Raw genomic sequence first — 18,650 nt, forward strand, 5'->3', positions numbered from 1 at the left:
GCTTCTGGTGCCTCAGTGAAGCGTTTCAAACCCAGGGGGTCAGAAGGTTGCTTCGAAGGGTACAGTCCCTATGGCTACCATGTCCCAGCATGTCCCGTATGCCCAGGATATATGACTCACTTTGCAGAGTCCTGTGATCACTGAGATGGAACATGACTATGAAGCATGTTCGTAGCCTTTGCACTATAATGGTCCTGGTTGAATTCGAACCAGCATCCCAGAAGAGATTGGCTTTCTGTCCCATTTTATCAATTGACTAAGCTATTTCCCTTTCAGTCTAGATGATGCCTTTCTCTGCTTTAGCCTGTGCTGCCCTTTTATCTATCATGAAGGGGAATTACTAGCTCTTGATTTGCTGCTACCTCCATAATGAACCCCCCTGTGCGGTCCATTTCAGACACATTTTTGCCTGGCTGTTTATGGACTTCCTCCATATCTTTCTACCTCGTTATGGAAAAAAGCAAGCCCGAACTTACTGAAGTATAGAATGAGTGTGTATAAACACATGTGTGTATGCACACCTTCCAGCACAGAGGAAGCTGGATTTAATTAACCTGGGATGTTCTATGTCTGTTTCCTTTTTCCAGTATTTGACTGCAATTTTGAATCTCCTTGCGAGCTGGAATATTCCCTTTCCTCAAAAGATCAGGAAACCCCCAACAACGCCTGGCTCAGAGTGAGTGCAGAGGAGATTTCACAGCTAAACATCCCGGATGGGCCAGAGAGAGATCACTCTGAGAATACACCTAAAGGTAAGATGAATCTGCCCCCCCTCCCCCAAGAAAAAACCCTACCAAAAAAACCTGAAACCCCGCCCAAACAAACATATTCCTTAAAATACTTAAGACCGCTATAATCGTTTGGCTGCCGCAGACAATGAATGTGAACAGTATCACAAGCAAAGGGAGTCATTCGGCACGTGAAGGATCTGTTTTTGTCTAAAGGCAATCTGAATCATATATATGGGAAGCAAAATATCCAATATAGTATTGCGTAAAATCTGAATCAGGTTGACCCATGCCATGGATCGTATTTGGATGAGAACAGTACTATGGTGCCTATGTTTAAGGTCATTCAGTGGTTGGAAGAGATTAATAAAATAGAGTCTGGTTTTACCTCTGCTCTACGTGCTGTTTACTGCTTGCTTTTTTGCAGACCATTTTAGGCGATATCCTTGTGTCCAGGGCTTAGATTTTCTGTTTGGCGAGAAAACAAAAGATGGGGTTTGTCCTTAATATAAGAAAAAAAAGTTCCTACCTCTAAAGAGAGCTAGGAAGTGTGAGAAGAAGGGAGTACAACAGACTTCTCCTTCCTTGGAAGAAAATTTGGTTTGTTGGAATTATTTTTCCTGCTCATGAACATATCTGGAACAGCAGCATATTTCATTAATACTATAAGTGCTAAAAAGATTTTTAGGTGTATTTGCACTCTTCTAATCCTGGGAAAGCAGAAAAATTCTTAACATCCTTCCTGCTGTTAGTGACACCTGCTTGAAACCTCTCCCTGTAAGGGTCAGATGATGTTGATGAGAATGGAGCTACAAAATGGAAACGGGGGAGTTAGGGCTGCAAGCTTTATCCAGGCAAGGAGAATATAGAACAAAGAGGTATAGGGAAGGACAACAAAGATTATCAGGGATATGGAACAGTTTCCATACTAGGAAGAAAGAAACAGACAAAGATTCTTTATTCTGTCTTCAATGGTGGGACTTAGAGGTCTATAAAAATGCATGTTGAAGAGCAACGGGAAGCAGCTGTGAAGTTAGTCGGTGCTGGGTATAGAACAAGTAAGAGGAGATTATTATTCATGTAGTACCCAAATAAACTGTGGTAATAAGATGCATGAATTAATGTTATGGAGGCCAGAAGTATGCATAAGTTTAAAGAAAGATCAGGTGAATTCTTGCAGAATACATTCATCACTGGTTATTTAATTCAATAGTCTTTTTACAGTCCCTGACTCAAGGAGAGTCTTATACAGAAAGCTGCAAGTGGAAGGATCCTTTTCTTAGTAGCCAGTGTCAGAGATGGCATTTGACTTTGCAGACTTGCAGTCTGACTGCTTGTAACAGTTCTTAAGTTCAGGCAAATACTGAGGAAAAGTTTCGGTGCCACTTTTGTTCATATTCTTTAATTCTGTTTTCTCATCCGTATCAATAGTATAGTACTTTTCCCTAGATAGCCATTATAAATTAATTTTTAAGGCCCATTGCTTGAACACTGATTCATCAGCAAACCTAGTCATTTTGGTGGGATCTGTGTGTAAAGCAGATGGACCACATTTGTGATGCATTAAATATCTTCTAATTTTCACATCAAAGAACACACATGCGCATACTAAGGTACAGCTAAGTGAAAGTTTGAGGTAGATCAGAATGTCTGCTGCTGTTCTCCTTTTCCTTAAATTCTTGTGCAAGCTGGTTGCTGATGACATTTAGGAATTAAAACCTGCTTGTTTTGAATTGAGAAGAGTAGCTGTCACTTTCCTGGAGTGGGGGAAAAAAATGGGGAAAACCCATGAGGAAGTAAATGTATTGTTCCAGGTGAAGGGCCGGCTGGGTTGCTGCGGTGCTGCATATTATCGATGTATGTTTCTTTTGGATTCTTTTTGGTAAAGTTATACCTTTGTATTTAGTCAGTTTTATATGTCTGTCAGAGCAGAAGAGGGGAGACTGTTGGCTGGCCCTGTAGCCCAAAAACAAGGGTAGTATTGGTTGATGAGTTCCAATTGCCTATTGGCATAAAATTTCATTTCAAAGTCCAAAATTTTGAGGTTTTTTTCTTCATCTGGAATATAGGCAATTTAGGTTGAAACTTGTGTTCTGCTGTTTTCTCCCGTTCTGAGGGGCAAGTACCCAGTGTCACATTGATTGAATGGATTTAGATTTGTGGGGTGGCAGGGTGGGTTGTTTGGGGTGTTTTCTTTGCTTGTTTTGGGGTGGGTTGTTTGGGATATTTTCTTTGCTTATTTGTTGTGTGGTTTGGGTGTTGTGGTTGTTTTTTGGTTTGTGGTTTTTTTGTTTGTTTGTTTTTAAATTATCAGGCTTGTTGGACATAGTCAGTGCTAATTTTCTCTTGAGCCCCTCAGTAGAGCTGTAGGTCTGCAACTCATAGATGACTAACTCTTGTGCGTATAAAGACTCATTTGAAAATCAACACTTGGAGCTAGCATCTCTCTATTTTAAATCACTTTAATTACAGCTGCTTGGCACAGATAGTTGTGTGGTCTGTTTCAATCTGAAATAATTAAGCACAGTAATTCCAACCCCCACTGTTTCCTGCAAATTGTACTTCCAATTATCTCAATCTCATTTCATCTCCTTTGCAGACAGTAATGCACAGAGATAAACAGATAGCATAACTAGATTTTGGGATGGTTTAGCTCATCCTTGTCACTTGGCTACCAAGTCATGTCAAGACATTGATTGAGACAAATGCCTTGCGTATGATTTATTGTGCTTCATATACATTTCTGTAAAAGGTTCAGTAGGAAATCATTGGTAGATCTCCCAAAGAGAGACATTGGAAGAGCTTCTGTATTTTTTGCCCCTGTCCCCGCAGCATGATACAGCTCAGTCTCTAGGAATCAGAACAAATCAACATGGATTGAGCTACCTAGAGGAAGAACAAGTTTCAGGTGTCTCAACATTTGGTTGCAGTAACACCTCAGTGCTCTGCTCACTTGACGTGTTCAACATGTGGTGTCACACAAATCATTGATCTTCTGAATAGGGATAGATGGGGAGGTGGCCATGTTTGATATTAAATTATTCAGGGTAAAAGATTGGAGGTCTGGTTTGCGAGGAATTGAAAAAGGATACTTAACTGGATAATAGTGGCAGGTGAAATTCAGTGTAAATTATTGGAATGGAGGTGGTGGGAGAAACAATCAGAGTTTGGCATATATAAGGACAGATTCTGAGCTGGTTGTAATCACTTCAGCTGATTTTGGGGTAAGAATAGAGCTGTGAAAACAAACTCAGTAGCAGTCACAAAGTAAATGTAAATTTGGGACTTAACTGGGAAGGGAGTAGAAAATAGAAAACAATAAGCTATAGTATAAATGTGTGGGGCAGCTGTATCTAGAATACAGAATTCTGTTCTGGTTCCCATGTATCAAAAATTATTTAGTACAGCTGGGAAAGTTATTAAAAGAACGGAAACAAGGATGATCTAAAGTATGTAATGTCTGTCTTTTAGGAACACTTAAATTAACTAGGGCTACCTTGCCTGGAAGAGTCATCTAAAGGAACACATGGCAGAGTGTTATAAAAATCACAGACTTTTCTAAAATCTTTATAAAAGATTTATAAAGGTTTATAAACTCCCAAGACTTTATTAAAGCAGAGAAAGGATGAGTACAGAAGGAATATTTGTTATTTCTTCTAATACAGAATTGGATGGCATCAGATGAAATTAGTAGGTGTTGGGTTCAAAACAAAAGGAGATCCTTCAGTATGTAACAAACAGTAAAACCGTAGAACCTTTTTCCACAAGATATTGTTGGTGCTAAAACCTTTCATGGGTGTGCAAATTGACAGGATATGTGCAGGAAAAAAATAGTTACAGCTACTAAATTCTCAAGACTACCTTTTCTGGCCCAGAAAGCCCTTGCACAGTAGATCCCTGAAGGCCAAGGGTGGGGAATTACAGCTGTTTGCTCTCCCTGTTCATATATTATTTCCTATGTATCTACACCTGTTTTCAGAGCCAAATGTCTGAAGTTAATGGATCTTTGGTCTGTGCTGGTAGGGTTGGTGTGGTAGTGTGTCCCTCCCTCACCTCCCAGCCCAGTATTTTCTTCTCTTTGAAAAAGGAGAGAAATGCACTAAGGGTTTCAGACTGATTTGGAGAGTCGGAGAAAAGGTGCTATTTAAACATTTACTATTATTTGCTATTCTGTTAAAGCCTTGTGAATGATATCGAACCATGCAAAATGGTTATTGGGTTAAAAAAATATTGGGTATTTGGTAGGAAGAATTGCAGGACTATCTGACTATAGAAATCTATAGAAGGGAGGCTATCAAGGTACTTTGTGTGGTGTTTTTTTTTTTGTTTTTTTTTTTTTTAAATTCTGTGCTAAAATGCTTCACTTTCCCCTGTTGCCCCCCATCTTGTAAGTGGACCAGTGGGTGATAGAATCACTAGCGTATCTGCCAGCTAGGCCCTGCATGGTACGTGAAGATCTGCTGGAGCTACTAATATTTCCAAGTCAAACTTATGTAACTTTCTGCAGGATCAGAGATTTAAGGTTAAAATTCCACTGATATGCTAAAGATTGACAGGAAAACCTCCACTGCTGGGATCTGAATCAGGCCTGTATGTGCTGTAATGAGTAGGCAATCCATTGTGGATTACTAGACTTCTTTTCTTTTAATTCATGAATAAGCAAAAAGATGCTATAAAAAATTCAAGCATTCTGCATCACTGACTGCATTTATTTATTTTGACAAGTGTGATTAATTCTTAATTATTTATGATCCTTCATAATATATTCTACCAGCAAATGTACTGCAGTCTATTGTAATGAAATATGAGGAACTGGAGATCTTGCAACTGTGGCAGTATTTCCTAAGGAGGCAGGTTAGGCAACCTAGTTTGTGGTTAGAATGACAGAGTTTGTAGACCAAGGAAGTTGCATTTTGCAGCTGTGTGGACGTATCTGTTTGTCATGCTCAAATGAAAGAGTCATTTGCCTCTCTGATAAACTTGAGATGGGTCAAACCAGCCATAAATTCTGTGCCTCTCAACTCTTGATTCAAACCCAGGGTTTTCTGTACTATGGGAGCCCCTAGGATACAGCTCTGAGTAGCAGGTGGTTTAACATCCATCAGAAAGTGTGCCTTTCCAGAATTAATCTCTCCTGCTACCTCGTTGCAGTGCTTGTATTTTCCTTCCTCCAGAGAGGCACTGGCTCAGCTTCCTGTCAGCAACATCACATTGCTGTGTTGCCCATGGAATTGTGGAGGGCAATAATTGTAGTCTCTGAACTGGGAGCACAGCCGTGGCTTCCTTCGAAGTCAAATTTTACAAGGAAGAGAGAAACCACTAGTACAAAGTTAATCTTGTGTATTTAAGGAGGAAGGACCAGCAGCAGCTGGGCCCAGAACAAGTACACACAGACTGGATCCAGATCTGTGCTTGATCAAATGTCAGAGTGATCTGTTTGCAACTGTAAATGCAGTTTTAAACTTGAAAGATTAGAGGCTTGACCACTCCTGACTATGGTGATGCAGGCAGGTTGCCTGCTTCTCTTTTAAATCTTGTGATTCTAGATAAAGTAAGTGAATTTCTGCTTCTGTTATCTGAAGATTTCAGGACCGTGAAAATATGCAGCTATTTGATAAAAATTTCGGATGAAGAGATAAGTTGGGGAGGTATGACCACCATTTCAAATAAGAATCAAAAAAGTAATAAGCCACCCTGCAAATGTGAACACCAATTGAGACAACTCCTTAATGGAAAATGTAGATTAAACTTTCATGAAGGATGGCAGGGGAAGAGGGAGATGAATGAGGACAGTGTCCTAACCAGCCACTGATTAGCTGAAAAGCTCTTACGTAAGTTCTAAAACAAGAAGTATCTGCACATTGTGTTAATGTGGTTTTGATTTTTGTAATTATTACTAAAGAAATGGAGCAAGGCTAAGGCACTGAGCATATTAGCAAATGGGAGATAATGAACTGCAGAATTATAAAATGGCTGTTGACTTTAATTTATGATTCCTCAGACAAAGAAGAATGAGGCAGATAATAAAAGACAATAAATAATATTTTGTTTCAGATTACCACTTTATTAACAAAACAGTAGAGTATAAATCGATGTGGACTTGCAAGAAGTGAGTAGTTGAGATGTTATTTTTTCATGTAGGACTCTTAAGCAGAAAAAGACTTGTAACACAATTCCACTAAAAATTGGGGGGGAAAAAAATCTCTGAAAAAGATAGTTATTTACCACAGGGGAAAGAATAAAGGGTAAAGAGAGTAGCTGGGCTCATGCTAGACAGACAAAAGTCTTCCCTTTACATTAATCCTTAAGCCTGGTTTGAGGATGTGCCTTGATCTCGTAGAATTGATCTATTTTATGTGTCTTTTAAACAAGATATCAGAGTATTTCTTCTTTTCTTTAGTAAATCAATACATGGAGTTTGAGGTTTTGACAGGGTGGGTCTGAAAAAACCCCCAGGATTGTCTTCTCAGGAGAACTTCTATTTTGGAAGAAAAATGTTTTTAAACCTGTCGCAAATTTTGACAAAAAACTTGCAGACCTGAATGTTTATTGTGCCCCTCTTTTTAATGCTGGAGAAGAATGTGGATCATCCCAGTCTGCAAAGATTCAAACCAGATGGTTGAATAGTCCTTAAAAAGATACTGCTGTGGTATGATGCCACCCTAGTTTTATTATTTATAAGCATTCAGATAAGCTACAGGTATCCTATGAAGATTTGTAAACTTTTGCACTTTTGTTTAGTCAAAGTGGGATTCAGTTTTCTATTAGTTATTTTCCTCTTTAAGATTTAGCCATTGAGTCAGTGGAAATAATTGTTGTGTGTGAGTTGAAGGATCAGCTACATACCACAAGTGAAATAGTAGAAGAATTAAGTGAGATCTGGAAGCAACACATGGACTGAAAATTATTCATCGATCTTACTGCGAATGAGAGATTTATGGATTTGTAGGGCTGACTATCAAGTTCTTTGTAAACAGAGAGGGTTTTAAAATAAAAAATATTATTTACAGTGAATAGTTCTGGCTGTTCTAGTTGAGATTTAAATTTTGATACTCAACTTGGCAACATATACATATCAAGTGTTACAACACAGCCCCATAGGAATTTATGCAACATTAATAAACAAAATGCAAACCAAACTTGCTTCCAGAGTCCATTGGGCTGTGAAGAAAAAAAAATACAGCCTTTTTATGATGGTCAGATTCCAGCTCATATTCTGTCAGTACAAGAAATGGACCAGATGTTCTTAGCATTTTGCAGCTTGCTCTTCTCATTAGTACTACACTTGTGCTTTGTTATTGCAAAATTATTTCCCTTTAATGAGCCTGCTCTAAAGAGGCAAATTATTGTCTCACTGTAGGACAGCGTGTTTGTTTATAGAGTAGGTACGTATTTATATGGACTATGGATAAGCACGTGGGTTTGTTGATTTTAGAAATCTCGTTTGTTCATTCCTTAATTCAGTGAAGTCTTGCGTGCAACTCAACATGAAGCATTCTGTTCCCCAAGCTGAAAAACAAAAATTAATTTCAATGTGCATCAGATGTTAGTATGCTCTAATGGCTTGCTGCATACCTGTGACTAATGTACTTCAACAAGTATATCCAGAAAAGGCATAGACAATGAAGAATAAATGGGTTGTAAAGTGGTCTCTTTCTCACTCTTAGAGACGCTTTCTCCTTGGCAAGATGAGGCATATTATAAGGACAGCTGGAGGGAAGCGTATCCTGCTCTTGGCTGTGTTTGACCTTTTTATAGGAAAAGACTACTGGATTAACACACATTTGTAATTTTTTTTTTTTTCCCTCTGTGATGTAGGGGCAGTGTTCTTTATCCCCAAATGCTTGTGTATATCCATGCATATGTTGTGTTTGGGGTTTTTTTTAATTGAACTTTTCAAGTATAGAAAACTCATAATTGTGCAAAGAACATTCAATGAATTAATAAATTGTTAATTGATAGTTTTAATTTCTTTCTAGTCTGCCTGCTACCTCTACTTTCTGTATATTTACTTTTTTACCATGCCAGTGACAGCTCACACATACGGCTTTGTACGTAAAAATATAATGTATGATAAAGGAGTATCAGCAAGACACTATAAGCCTTGTAGCCTCTTGGCTGCATATCGCCACTCCTTACCAACCATAGTCTAATTATATCCATTGCCAATTATTACAATAACCTGTGCTGCTTTAGTACTTTACCTATGACGCTCTGACAATACTCTACTAAATAAGGCACTTTATACGATTTTAAAGAGTTGGGAGAAGTGTTTCTCCATGTCATCAAAGAGAGACTAAAGCACAGTGTGGTTAAATCAGTTGCCCAGGGTGAGTTGTGTTCCTAGCTGTGCCAAACATGTTATATCTTGCACCTTAACTAGTACTAACAGTTAGATGCCTGTTGCTCTACAGTATTTTTGTAATGAAGTTGGCTTGGTCCACTTATAATAAATAGACATTTTCGTGTGGGATTTTCTACAGATGTATTCTGTGAGATTATGTTAAACGCATCAGTAAATTGACAAGAACTGGAATATTTTCACTAATGTTCTTAACACCAATGATAATGTGTCTGTTCTTGTGTTGCAGTAGCTATTTTACACACCTATGCTTGAATGAATGCATTAAAAGAGAGTCACGGAACTCTGAAAGCTAAGAGGTTTTACCGCTGTGACTCTTGCCAAGAACAAAGCCCGAATACTTAAACAGAAGTAAAAAATTGTTAATTTGGAACTGTGGTAGAGAAAAGATCATGATTCAGTTCAGGATCTTAGGGTAGGCTAAGCTAAACCCAAGTACAGCTTGACCTTTTTGCCTGATCTAGACAGGTAAATTTGGGTAAAGAAAGAGAAGATAAATTTTTAATATTTCTGTACTTGGTTTTCTGATGAAATTTGAGTTGTTTAGATGCAAATCTGTAAAGGATATGTTAGTACCAATGCTTGTGTAATATCTCATTTTTGGAAAGACACAATTGAATGCACTACTTCAGAGGTGTTGCAAGAAGTATTCCCCTAGACATGCCTTCAGAGGTTAAATCTTACTCACAGGAATTGTTAATGTTAGAGCTGACTGAAGCAGTTTCATTTACCTTTACCTTAAAGGGGAGGGGCACCTATGAGCTTAGCTGTATAATCCTCAAGTTTTCTCTTAAAGCAGCATAAATGGAGCATGCTTATTTTATCCTACTCCAAGTAACCAAAGAAGGCTGAAGTGTTAAAGATAAGATAGTGAGAATTCTGTTTTGTATCTTTAAAAAAAAAAAGTCTTAATACCATGTAATGCCTGTTTAGGCGGCCCCAAGCAACTTGCCTAGATTCTAATGAATAATCATCCATTCAATTATGAGTTAGAAGGTATCCCTCAAGTTTCATCTGTATTCTTTGTTTGCTTGTTTTGAGAGCACAGTGATTGCACAGAGAGCACAGATGGTGTAATGTACGAACACAAGAATGGCCATACTGGGAGAGCAGGAGAGGGAAGCAAACTTGCAGCCAGACTTCCCAGAATATTCTCTCGCTATCCAGACAAGCTTGTGTCAGGGACTGTGCGCTGAGGGGAGCAACGGAATATAGTCCTCCATGTTCTGTTGTAAGTCTGCTGGGATACATACTGTAGTATCTTGTTGTTGATTTGGGATCTCCAATCCTAGACCCCATTCCTGTGTTGAGCAATGCTGCCTTTCTGTGCAGTGAATTACATTGTGCAGCCCTCTCTGTAAAGAAATTGCTTTCTCTAAGTCCCCTTAAGTCCCTTTAGTCTCAATGGCACAGTCTTTCTTGTCTATCAAATGCAAGCAATCTAGAAATGCTTGACCTTTTCTTTTACCTTCCTTAAATAAACAGAATTTAAAAGATAAATATGAGTGACTGTCTTTTGTTAAAATGAAAAAATACTATTTTTAAAAAACCATTTTGACTTCATGTTAATGGGTTCATATCACTTGCAAACCCAGATGAAAGTCAGCTTTGTTAGCTGAATACTCCAGCGTCACAACAGAGATGAGAGAAGCAAGCACCACTTAATTCTAAATGGTATTTCCTTAAGAATTCAAGAAATGTAATAGTGAGCTTTTAGCCATTGTTCTGTATTTTTTCTTCTTCCTGTTCTATGGCTTTGTGCAGATCTTCCCACTCTTCTGTGAGAGGCTGCCTTTCTCAATTATCTGCTGTAAACGTGAGTAAGCAAGATGATGAGTAGACTTCTCCAGATTTGAAGAGGTGTTCAAACAGCAGAACCAGAAGGCTTGTTGCTTGCCATTGTCTGTGTTAACAGAATAAACCTGATGTAAGACAGAACTACAATAACTCGCTTTGTACGCTGCTTTTAGTGTGGGTCATCTTGCTGTTTTTGTGTGCTTCCAGTGGGGAAGTGGAAAGGTCAGGCAATGAAGGGAAGCATTTTGCTGCGTACCACAGATAGTCATCTCTGGCAGTCATTTGGAGCCTTGCAAGGCACATAAACAGCATAATAAAGGTTAGATCACAACTCCTTTTCACCTGTCACAGTAATTTTGTTTATCAGAGAAAAGCCCAAGCTGCAGAACTCTGGTATTGATTTTGAACAGCTGAAGGTTCAAGGATGTTCTGTTTTCAAGGTGTTTATTCAGATTGTTGAAGAAGTAAAAAGGCCATGTTAAAACAACATTATGATGCAGGTTTAATTCCACTCTCGGTGTTTTTCCCGAAAGCGTGGAAGTATTTGGGGAGGACGCAGAGGATGGTTTGTGTTTGACTGCCATGAAAAATTAGAGCTTTTCAGGCTGCCAACTGTGGATAGGGCAGGCCCTGCCTGACTTGATCCTGCACGTCAACGAGGTCACTTCATTACAGGTGAAAGTATACTGTGACCTACAGAGCTTGGCATTTTACATACTGAACTTTTGTAGATCGGAAGAAAAGAAAAGATCATTCTGATAGCCTCACTGCCTAAAATACACAGTAGTGCAATTTACACAGTAGTGCAATTACACGGTAGTGCAAAACCATTTTAATTCTGTAGTTGTTGGTTTATCTATCTAGTTGGCTAAGGGCAATATATTTAGTGTTATCATGTCATTGTCAAATCAAGGTTCCTGAGGAATTAACAGTTTAGATAATTTAATTAATCTTTGTTTTATCATCAATTAAGGGTTAAAAGCAAGAATCCTAGAGTAAGATACTATAAAATATTATATATCTTAATTCAGAAGCTGTGACTTCCACCTAAAGTAATGACCTTTCCAACCAAGCCAAAGGAGTATCTGTTAAGCAAGAGTAAATTCTAAAAATGACAACTGAGTAAAGATGCCAAGCCATTTGCAAATTAGTGGCAACAGCTGAGTGAACAGCAACAATTAACATTTTTAATAGCAACGTTCTTTAAGGACACTTATTTAAGTGTGAATATTAGTGTAGGATAGGTAACTGGTTATCTTATCCATCTATGGAGAAAGGTGAATAGAGATGTAGATGGAGGTTTAGCTTTGCTTGAAGGAATTGGTCATCTAATTAGCAAACAGAAAATCTGGATGCCAGTTACCTGTAAACCTCCTGAAAAAACAGTCATATTTGTAATGGCTTTGAAGCAAGGGATGGCTAAAATGTGCTCCAGGCCTTTTCAAGGTTGGTGTTTGACCTGCTGCAGGCAGTTCTCTCTGTGGTCAGCATGCAGAATGAATGATTAATGGTAGGTGTTTGCTGAATTGAATATGGACTTCTGGAATATTTGGGGTGCTTGCATTCAGCAATATTATTCCTGAGGAAAACTCAAGAACTAAAAGTTAAAATGTTGACTATTTAGAAATTGAATTTGAGCTTCCCAAAAAACGGAACCTCCTGCTCTGTTGTACAGCGGGCATTTGCCAGGAGTCAGTGACAGGACTAAGGGGTATTTTGCTGCAGATGAAACTATGGAGATTGGCATACAAGTTTTCCTTGTAGTGATGAGAAATCGCATTGCAAAGTCATACTAGAGCTAATATGCTTTCGATAGTATTGTTATTGTGTATTTGCTTATGTGTTCAGCTGAGATGTTTGAGGAGTTTATGTCATGGACGAGTGCTGAGTGAGCGCTTCCAGTTCTTTCCACTGACAGGGTGAGAAGGTGCCTGTCTGGACAGGTAAGGGGAAGCGTAAAAATGTGCTGGAGTAGGGGCAGCACTTGAGTGATTGTTGTCTTGTATTTTCATTTCAGAGTGAGTGATAAAGTGTAGTTGAAACAACTGAGCTCCAACCAGTTGAGGTACCTCACCTGGGTGTAAAGCACCTCTTAGCTCGGGGGAGGAGTTTTTTTGCATGGAGGAGTTTGGTTGGGATAACCCTGAAGTAAGAGATAGGAATTAACTCTATGGAAAAGATGTGCATTACAGACAATGCCTTTAACAGCTCTCTGTTACGTTTTTTTCCTATCTGTATGAAATGATACATTTCAGAGTGCTTTGTGGGTGGGCAGGTGAAATGTGCTGCATTAGAGCTACAAATTGATTGCCATGTGTGTTACTTAATGTTACAGCCCTTAAGGCTTGGGGAGGGTGGGGCACCAAAGACTGACCCTGAGTGTGATGCCTGTGTTAATGGGCATCGCAGCAAGAATGACCGAAACCACTTGCAAAAATTAACTAACTTGTTGGTTACTTGGTTGGTTACTTGGCATGCTACTTTTATCAGCAAGCCAAACTTGTTTTTAATGAAACTAAGTTACTGAACAATTCTTTGTTGCTAAAACAACTATTCATAATACATACTTCAGAAACTTCAGTGAACTACAGATTACTCTGTCATTCCTGCAATGTAATCAAAGCCTAGTTCTTTTTTTTTGTTATGTTTTTTGAAAGCACCTTCCTATTCCCTCCTCCTCCTCCTCTGATCTTTAACAGGTATTGGCCTCTTGTTCTCCTTTGAAAGCATCTTAGGCTTACTGGATGAAGGGGTATAGACCGCAGGAAGTGGCATTTTGCTAGCCCAGGTGTATTTGCAATGGGCCTGTTGGCGAAATTGCTGAAGTAGCTCCCAGTTTCTCATCATCTGGCTAAAAGAGCATGTTAAGCTGAAGTCGGCGATGTTCCTTAAAGCCTGACGCTGTCATGAGGTGATACAGATGTGCATAGTGTCACTGGCAGCGTTGGTGCAGGTATGAGAGCAAGCATAGTGACAGCTCTTGGGGCTTTGTTTGTTTGTTTGTTTTGATGTTTTGTTTTGTTTTTTAACATGACTGCAATGCCTTTCTTACCTTAGAGATGTCAGCTGGGGCAGTAGTGTAATGAAGTAACGTTGTGCCACTTTTTCCCACCTCTGTATACTTGAGAGAAATTAGTGCTTGTTATGTATGTGGATGTTATGCACTTCCTGCATGGGGTGGGGGACAGCAGAAAGGCTGGAGTGAGTTTTGCCTCTGCGCTTCTGGGGGTGATCCAGTTAATCATCTTTGATCCCTTACAGAGTTGGTATTAGACCAGCAACTTAGACCAACAGCAGCTTGACAACCTGTACTGCAAGCTTGTGAAAGAAGTTCAGGAGGGAAGAAACATTATATTTTGTGAACTCTTTTGCAATTTGGAAAATTATATTAAAGGGGGGGTGGGACTCACCATTTTATTTCTCTTCCGAATTAAAACCTAAACCAATGGCATGTGGGTCAGGGAGGGGAAAACTAGGGGAGCAGCAAAGGGGGTGTGTCATGTAGAAACAGTAACATATCTGGTTACTGGAAAAACTCTGCTATAGGGCTCTGTCCTACTAAGGACCAGTATCTGCTGTGTGACAAAATACACAAAGAACTTGTCTGTGTTTCTTAGGACTACTCAGATATACTTAAAGCATGTGCTTAAGGTCTGTGTTAGATTGAAATACAAGGCTTACCTCTTTGCAGTATTGGGTTCACAGAATGTGTTATCTGTTTGATAGCATGTCATCTCTGCTACTGAGACCTGCACTTTGGGCACCACGGAACATATTTGTAGAAGGAGAATGACTTGACACTGGCCCCAACACAATGGTGTTTCTACTCCTTTTCAGGCAGAGATAATGACCAAAAGGATTTCTCCCCTGCACCACCTTTGGTCTATAAAGTACTAGCACTGAGAACAGAGATAATTTATCACCTTTTCCATATTACCAGATGTCTCTTTAATTGATGGGAATCTTTTTACAATCACTTTTAAAAAAAAAAAATTGCTTTTGAGGAATTTTCCCCCAATTGACAGCAACTTAATGAGAGGTTGTGACTTTGTAATCAATTTTAATTATTGTGTAGTTAATAGTGCTAAAAATAACAACTTCAACTTTGATATTGGATGATTGATTTGTGAAGCCACTTGTAAATAATTGGCCTTTTGTTCCCCGAAGGTTTTTCTGTTAATGCTTTTTAGAATAAAGAAAAAAAAAATCAGGCAAACATTTCAGCAGCTAAAGCACAGATAATATAATGTGCCATAGCAACCACTGCTACCATAACTGGTTTTTATAAACTAAGAGCTGTGTGTTTTAATAGTTAAACCAGGAAACTGGAAATCAGTATTTCTAGGTGTCTTTCCCATTCCATCACTGACTACTGTGATCATATGGGGGCCATTTTGTCCCTCACTTTGCCAACGAGCAAGACTCTTTAAAATAGTCAACAGACTCTGTCAAATGTTGTAATGCTAATAAGAATCAGTTCTGGTAAGGCTATTTTACGAAGAGAGAGTAGAAAACTGCATAATCCTGTTATTTTGAGAATACGTCTGCTCAGTTTACAGATGACAAGATGGCTTTTTTTCTGCACTGGTGACTGTCAGTCCAAAAGACCAGTTTCTTCTGGATTTTTTCCTGTTGTCAAGAACACTAGAGCGTCTCTGACTAGACCTTTGTGGAGCCTGCTCTTCTGTTGTTGAATAATAACTGAGAATTTTACTTTTAATATTTGAAGTAGAGGAGCATCCTTCTTAATTCCCAGAAATTGTCAGCCTTGTGGCATCACAGATTTAAATGACATGTTAGGACAAGCCTGTTTGCTTGCATGTATATTAATGAGGTGAGAAAGAACAAACCCTTTTGGGATCATTGTTGTTTAGAGTAGGACCTCATTCTGTATGTTTGCAAAGTACTTTGAGTTCCTTCAGAGGGAAGGTGCTATAAGTTAATATTACTGTTCTGTGTGTAAGTGATAGTGGGTCATTGGCAGAAATGGGACAGTGAAAATGGATTATCATTAATGTCAGCAAATACAGTTTTAACAATGTTAAAGCCATATCTTTGTGAAACTAAATGAGATTTCTCCTAACACAGCTACTTATTTGTATTCACTATGCATTGCGCAGACTACCTCACTATTCTTAAAGCAACTACCAATCACCACAAGGAGTCAAGCAGACGCTGCATTCTCCATAATTACAAGCAATTTTCCAATTGAATTATCCCATGATTTAATTCCTTAGCTTGCATCTGGAGAGCATCAACAATGTGCAGCTGTTTTGGCTTTGAGAATTAATTGTTGCTAAATGCATTAAGAGTGGTCTTGCTGCAACGATTTCAGAAAAGAGTTAAATTCCAACTAACTTCTGGATTAAACTTTTACTTCTTATTTCCTGTTCTCTTGACTCAACATCATGATACAGGCCATGGGTTTAGTAGCATTTGTCTTGGGTAGTTGTGAATCTTAATTCAAAGTAAATATGTTTAGTCATTGAATTGAAATCATATTACAATGAAACACAAAGTTTAATAGAACCATGCCAGAGTCAGTAAAGGCTGGAGGGCTGGAGATTAATGATAAATTATGCTGGTTTATACTGGTGGTATGACTGCATAGCTATGGTTTGCAAAAGAAAGAGATAGTAACTTTGCAAAGTACAAAGTACCCGCTGAAATAGGTATGACTTTTCACATCACGAGGTTCTTTAGGCAGGCCAAGTACTTCAAATATAGGAAGAGTATCATTTGTCCTTGAGGGAAGGGTGGACAAGCATTTAGACTGGGAGTGGCATGTGTTTTATTTCTGAAATTTGAAAAAGAAATAGAAGGAATATTGAGAGCTTTGTGAGGCTGAGATTATCATCAAGGCTTTCCAGAGTTTGCTAGATTCCAGTGAGAACAGATTTTTTAATCTAAAGTGTCCCAAATTATCTTTTTTTTTTTTTTTTCATTAAGTATGAAGAGTGTTGCTAGGGGTTTTAAGAATCCTAAAATACAGTGGTGTATTTTCATAAGTCCTGCAGGTTAATGAGAACATTCTTGAACTGTACTTAGTTACCTAATGATGCGAAGAAGATGTGGAACTTGTAAAGCATGCATTAAGTTTCTAGCTTTGACTTCTGTGACCTTTAGACTGGTTATTTAATGTCTAGGCCCCTGCTGTAAACAAATACCTTTTGTGAAGTGTTGTTGATGTAAAGTACTCACTTTGTTAACTGGTTTTGCTGCATTAATTCAGATAGCAAAAAATTTTCTAGATTTTAGCAAGAAAATGTTACTGTTAAATGAATATGGTTTAAAAGATAACCATCCCTGATAAATAGATGTTATTTATCCAAAGCTCTGGAACATGATAATGTGGCTAAATATAAAAAATTGGCTGGTTTAAGAGTTCTGAGATCCTGCAAGTCCTGTTCATGTAAAATGTGCGATGTGTGCGGTTAACTTCTCTGAAAGCTTAGCTGTTTTCATCCAGGTATTTGGACAAGTTTGGGCCATCCTTTATACTAAGTCAAATTAGCTTCTGGGTAACATCCTAAACTACCTTAAGGTAAGGTAATATAGCCCTGTTGAAATGCAGTGTTTTTTCTGTTTGTCAAGAGACAGATCCTGCATTAGTATAGTGCTTATGAAGAAAATTAATTTAAGGAAATGATTTACTTAATACCTGCAGGATATTTGATCTTACACTATGGTATAAAGCTTCTAATTATATTAATGATGGTGAATTTATATGAACGTGGAATAGAAAATAAGTTCTGTTTACGTATTGCTTATATTTTCAATACATTTTAAAGACACTGGTTTGTAGAAAGTGTTACTGTTTCAGAATGTATACACAGATTATCACAATTCTGGATCTGACTCACTTTCTCAAAGGCAATTTGTCTTTGCCCAAGGATAAATATTCTATACATTTACTTTGGTTTTTTACATTTACTTTGGTTTGGGTTTTGGTTTTTCTTGTGTTTTTGTGGGTTTTTTGGTTGGGGTTTTTTTGGGTTGTTTTTTTTTTTTTTTTTTTTGACTGTAGCAAAGTAATTTTTGTTATGCTGAATTGAATCTACAAAGAGATGGAGAGTCCAGTATTTTACCTTTTGTAGCCTTACAATAGAAGAAGGGGGCTGGCAAGCCCCCCGCTATAAACACTGTGCTTTTCAAACACCTTACAATAATAAGGACAAGTAGGTTCTGATTATATCTGAATAATATAAACATGATTGGGTTTGCCTAATGATTATGTCTGGCTCATGATTTCTCCTTCCAGCAAGAATCATATTGTGCAGGTTTAATGTAACCAGGACACTAAGGCAACAAGCAATTGAATTAGCTGCTTCTTGCAAAAGTTTCCTTTGTTCTCGCCCAGAAAGCAGCTTTCTGTAGGGCTTGTCTGCTGAAGAATTTCACGCTGTTATTTTTATTCCTTAAAGGAAGGCTTAATTTGGGAACATGGACAAGTAGCAAATGCCCTGAATTAACAACTTTCTTCTCTTAAAAACTAAACAAATGTTATCAGTTCTGTTCTATGGCTGGAGATGTCTTATCCCATTCCCATACAAACAAAGTGTTTGGAAAGCCTGTATGGGCAATTGCGGATTCTTCACAAGCTGAAGAGAGAAACTCCTGAAGGAGGAGCAGTGAGAAAGGCGTAGGATTGTTGGACCAACCAATACAAGAATTTATGAGTCATTGCGTCTAGACAGTGTAGAGAACACAGAAGCAGTGGGATAAACGTGGCCACATAGGATTGAGAGGCATTGCTAATATAA

The 18,650-nt window shown here is 38.3% G+C and overlaps 1 protein-coding gene across 1 annotated transcript in view; it reads left to right on the top strand.

Moving 5' to 3' along the window:
- ALK (ALK receptor tyrosine kinase) overlaps positions 1-18,650 on the top strand; it is a 316,680-nt gene that overhangs the window by 94,580 nt on the left and 203,450 nt on the right. The window contains exon 3 of the mRNA XM_075496570.1: positions 588-752. Coding sequence (XP_075352685.1) covers positions 588-752 — 165 coding nt within the window. The remainder of the gene's footprint in view (positions 1-587; positions 753-18,650) is intronic.

Source organism: Mycteria americana, chromosome 3 (assembly GCF_035582795.1).
Source record: "Mycteria americana isolate JAX WOST 10 ecotype Jacksonville Zoo and Gardens chromosome 3, USCA_MyAme_1.0, whole genome shotgun sequence".
Taxonomy (NCBI): Eukaryota; Metazoa; Chordata; class Aves; order Ciconiiformes; family Ciconiidae; genus Mycteria; species Mycteria americana.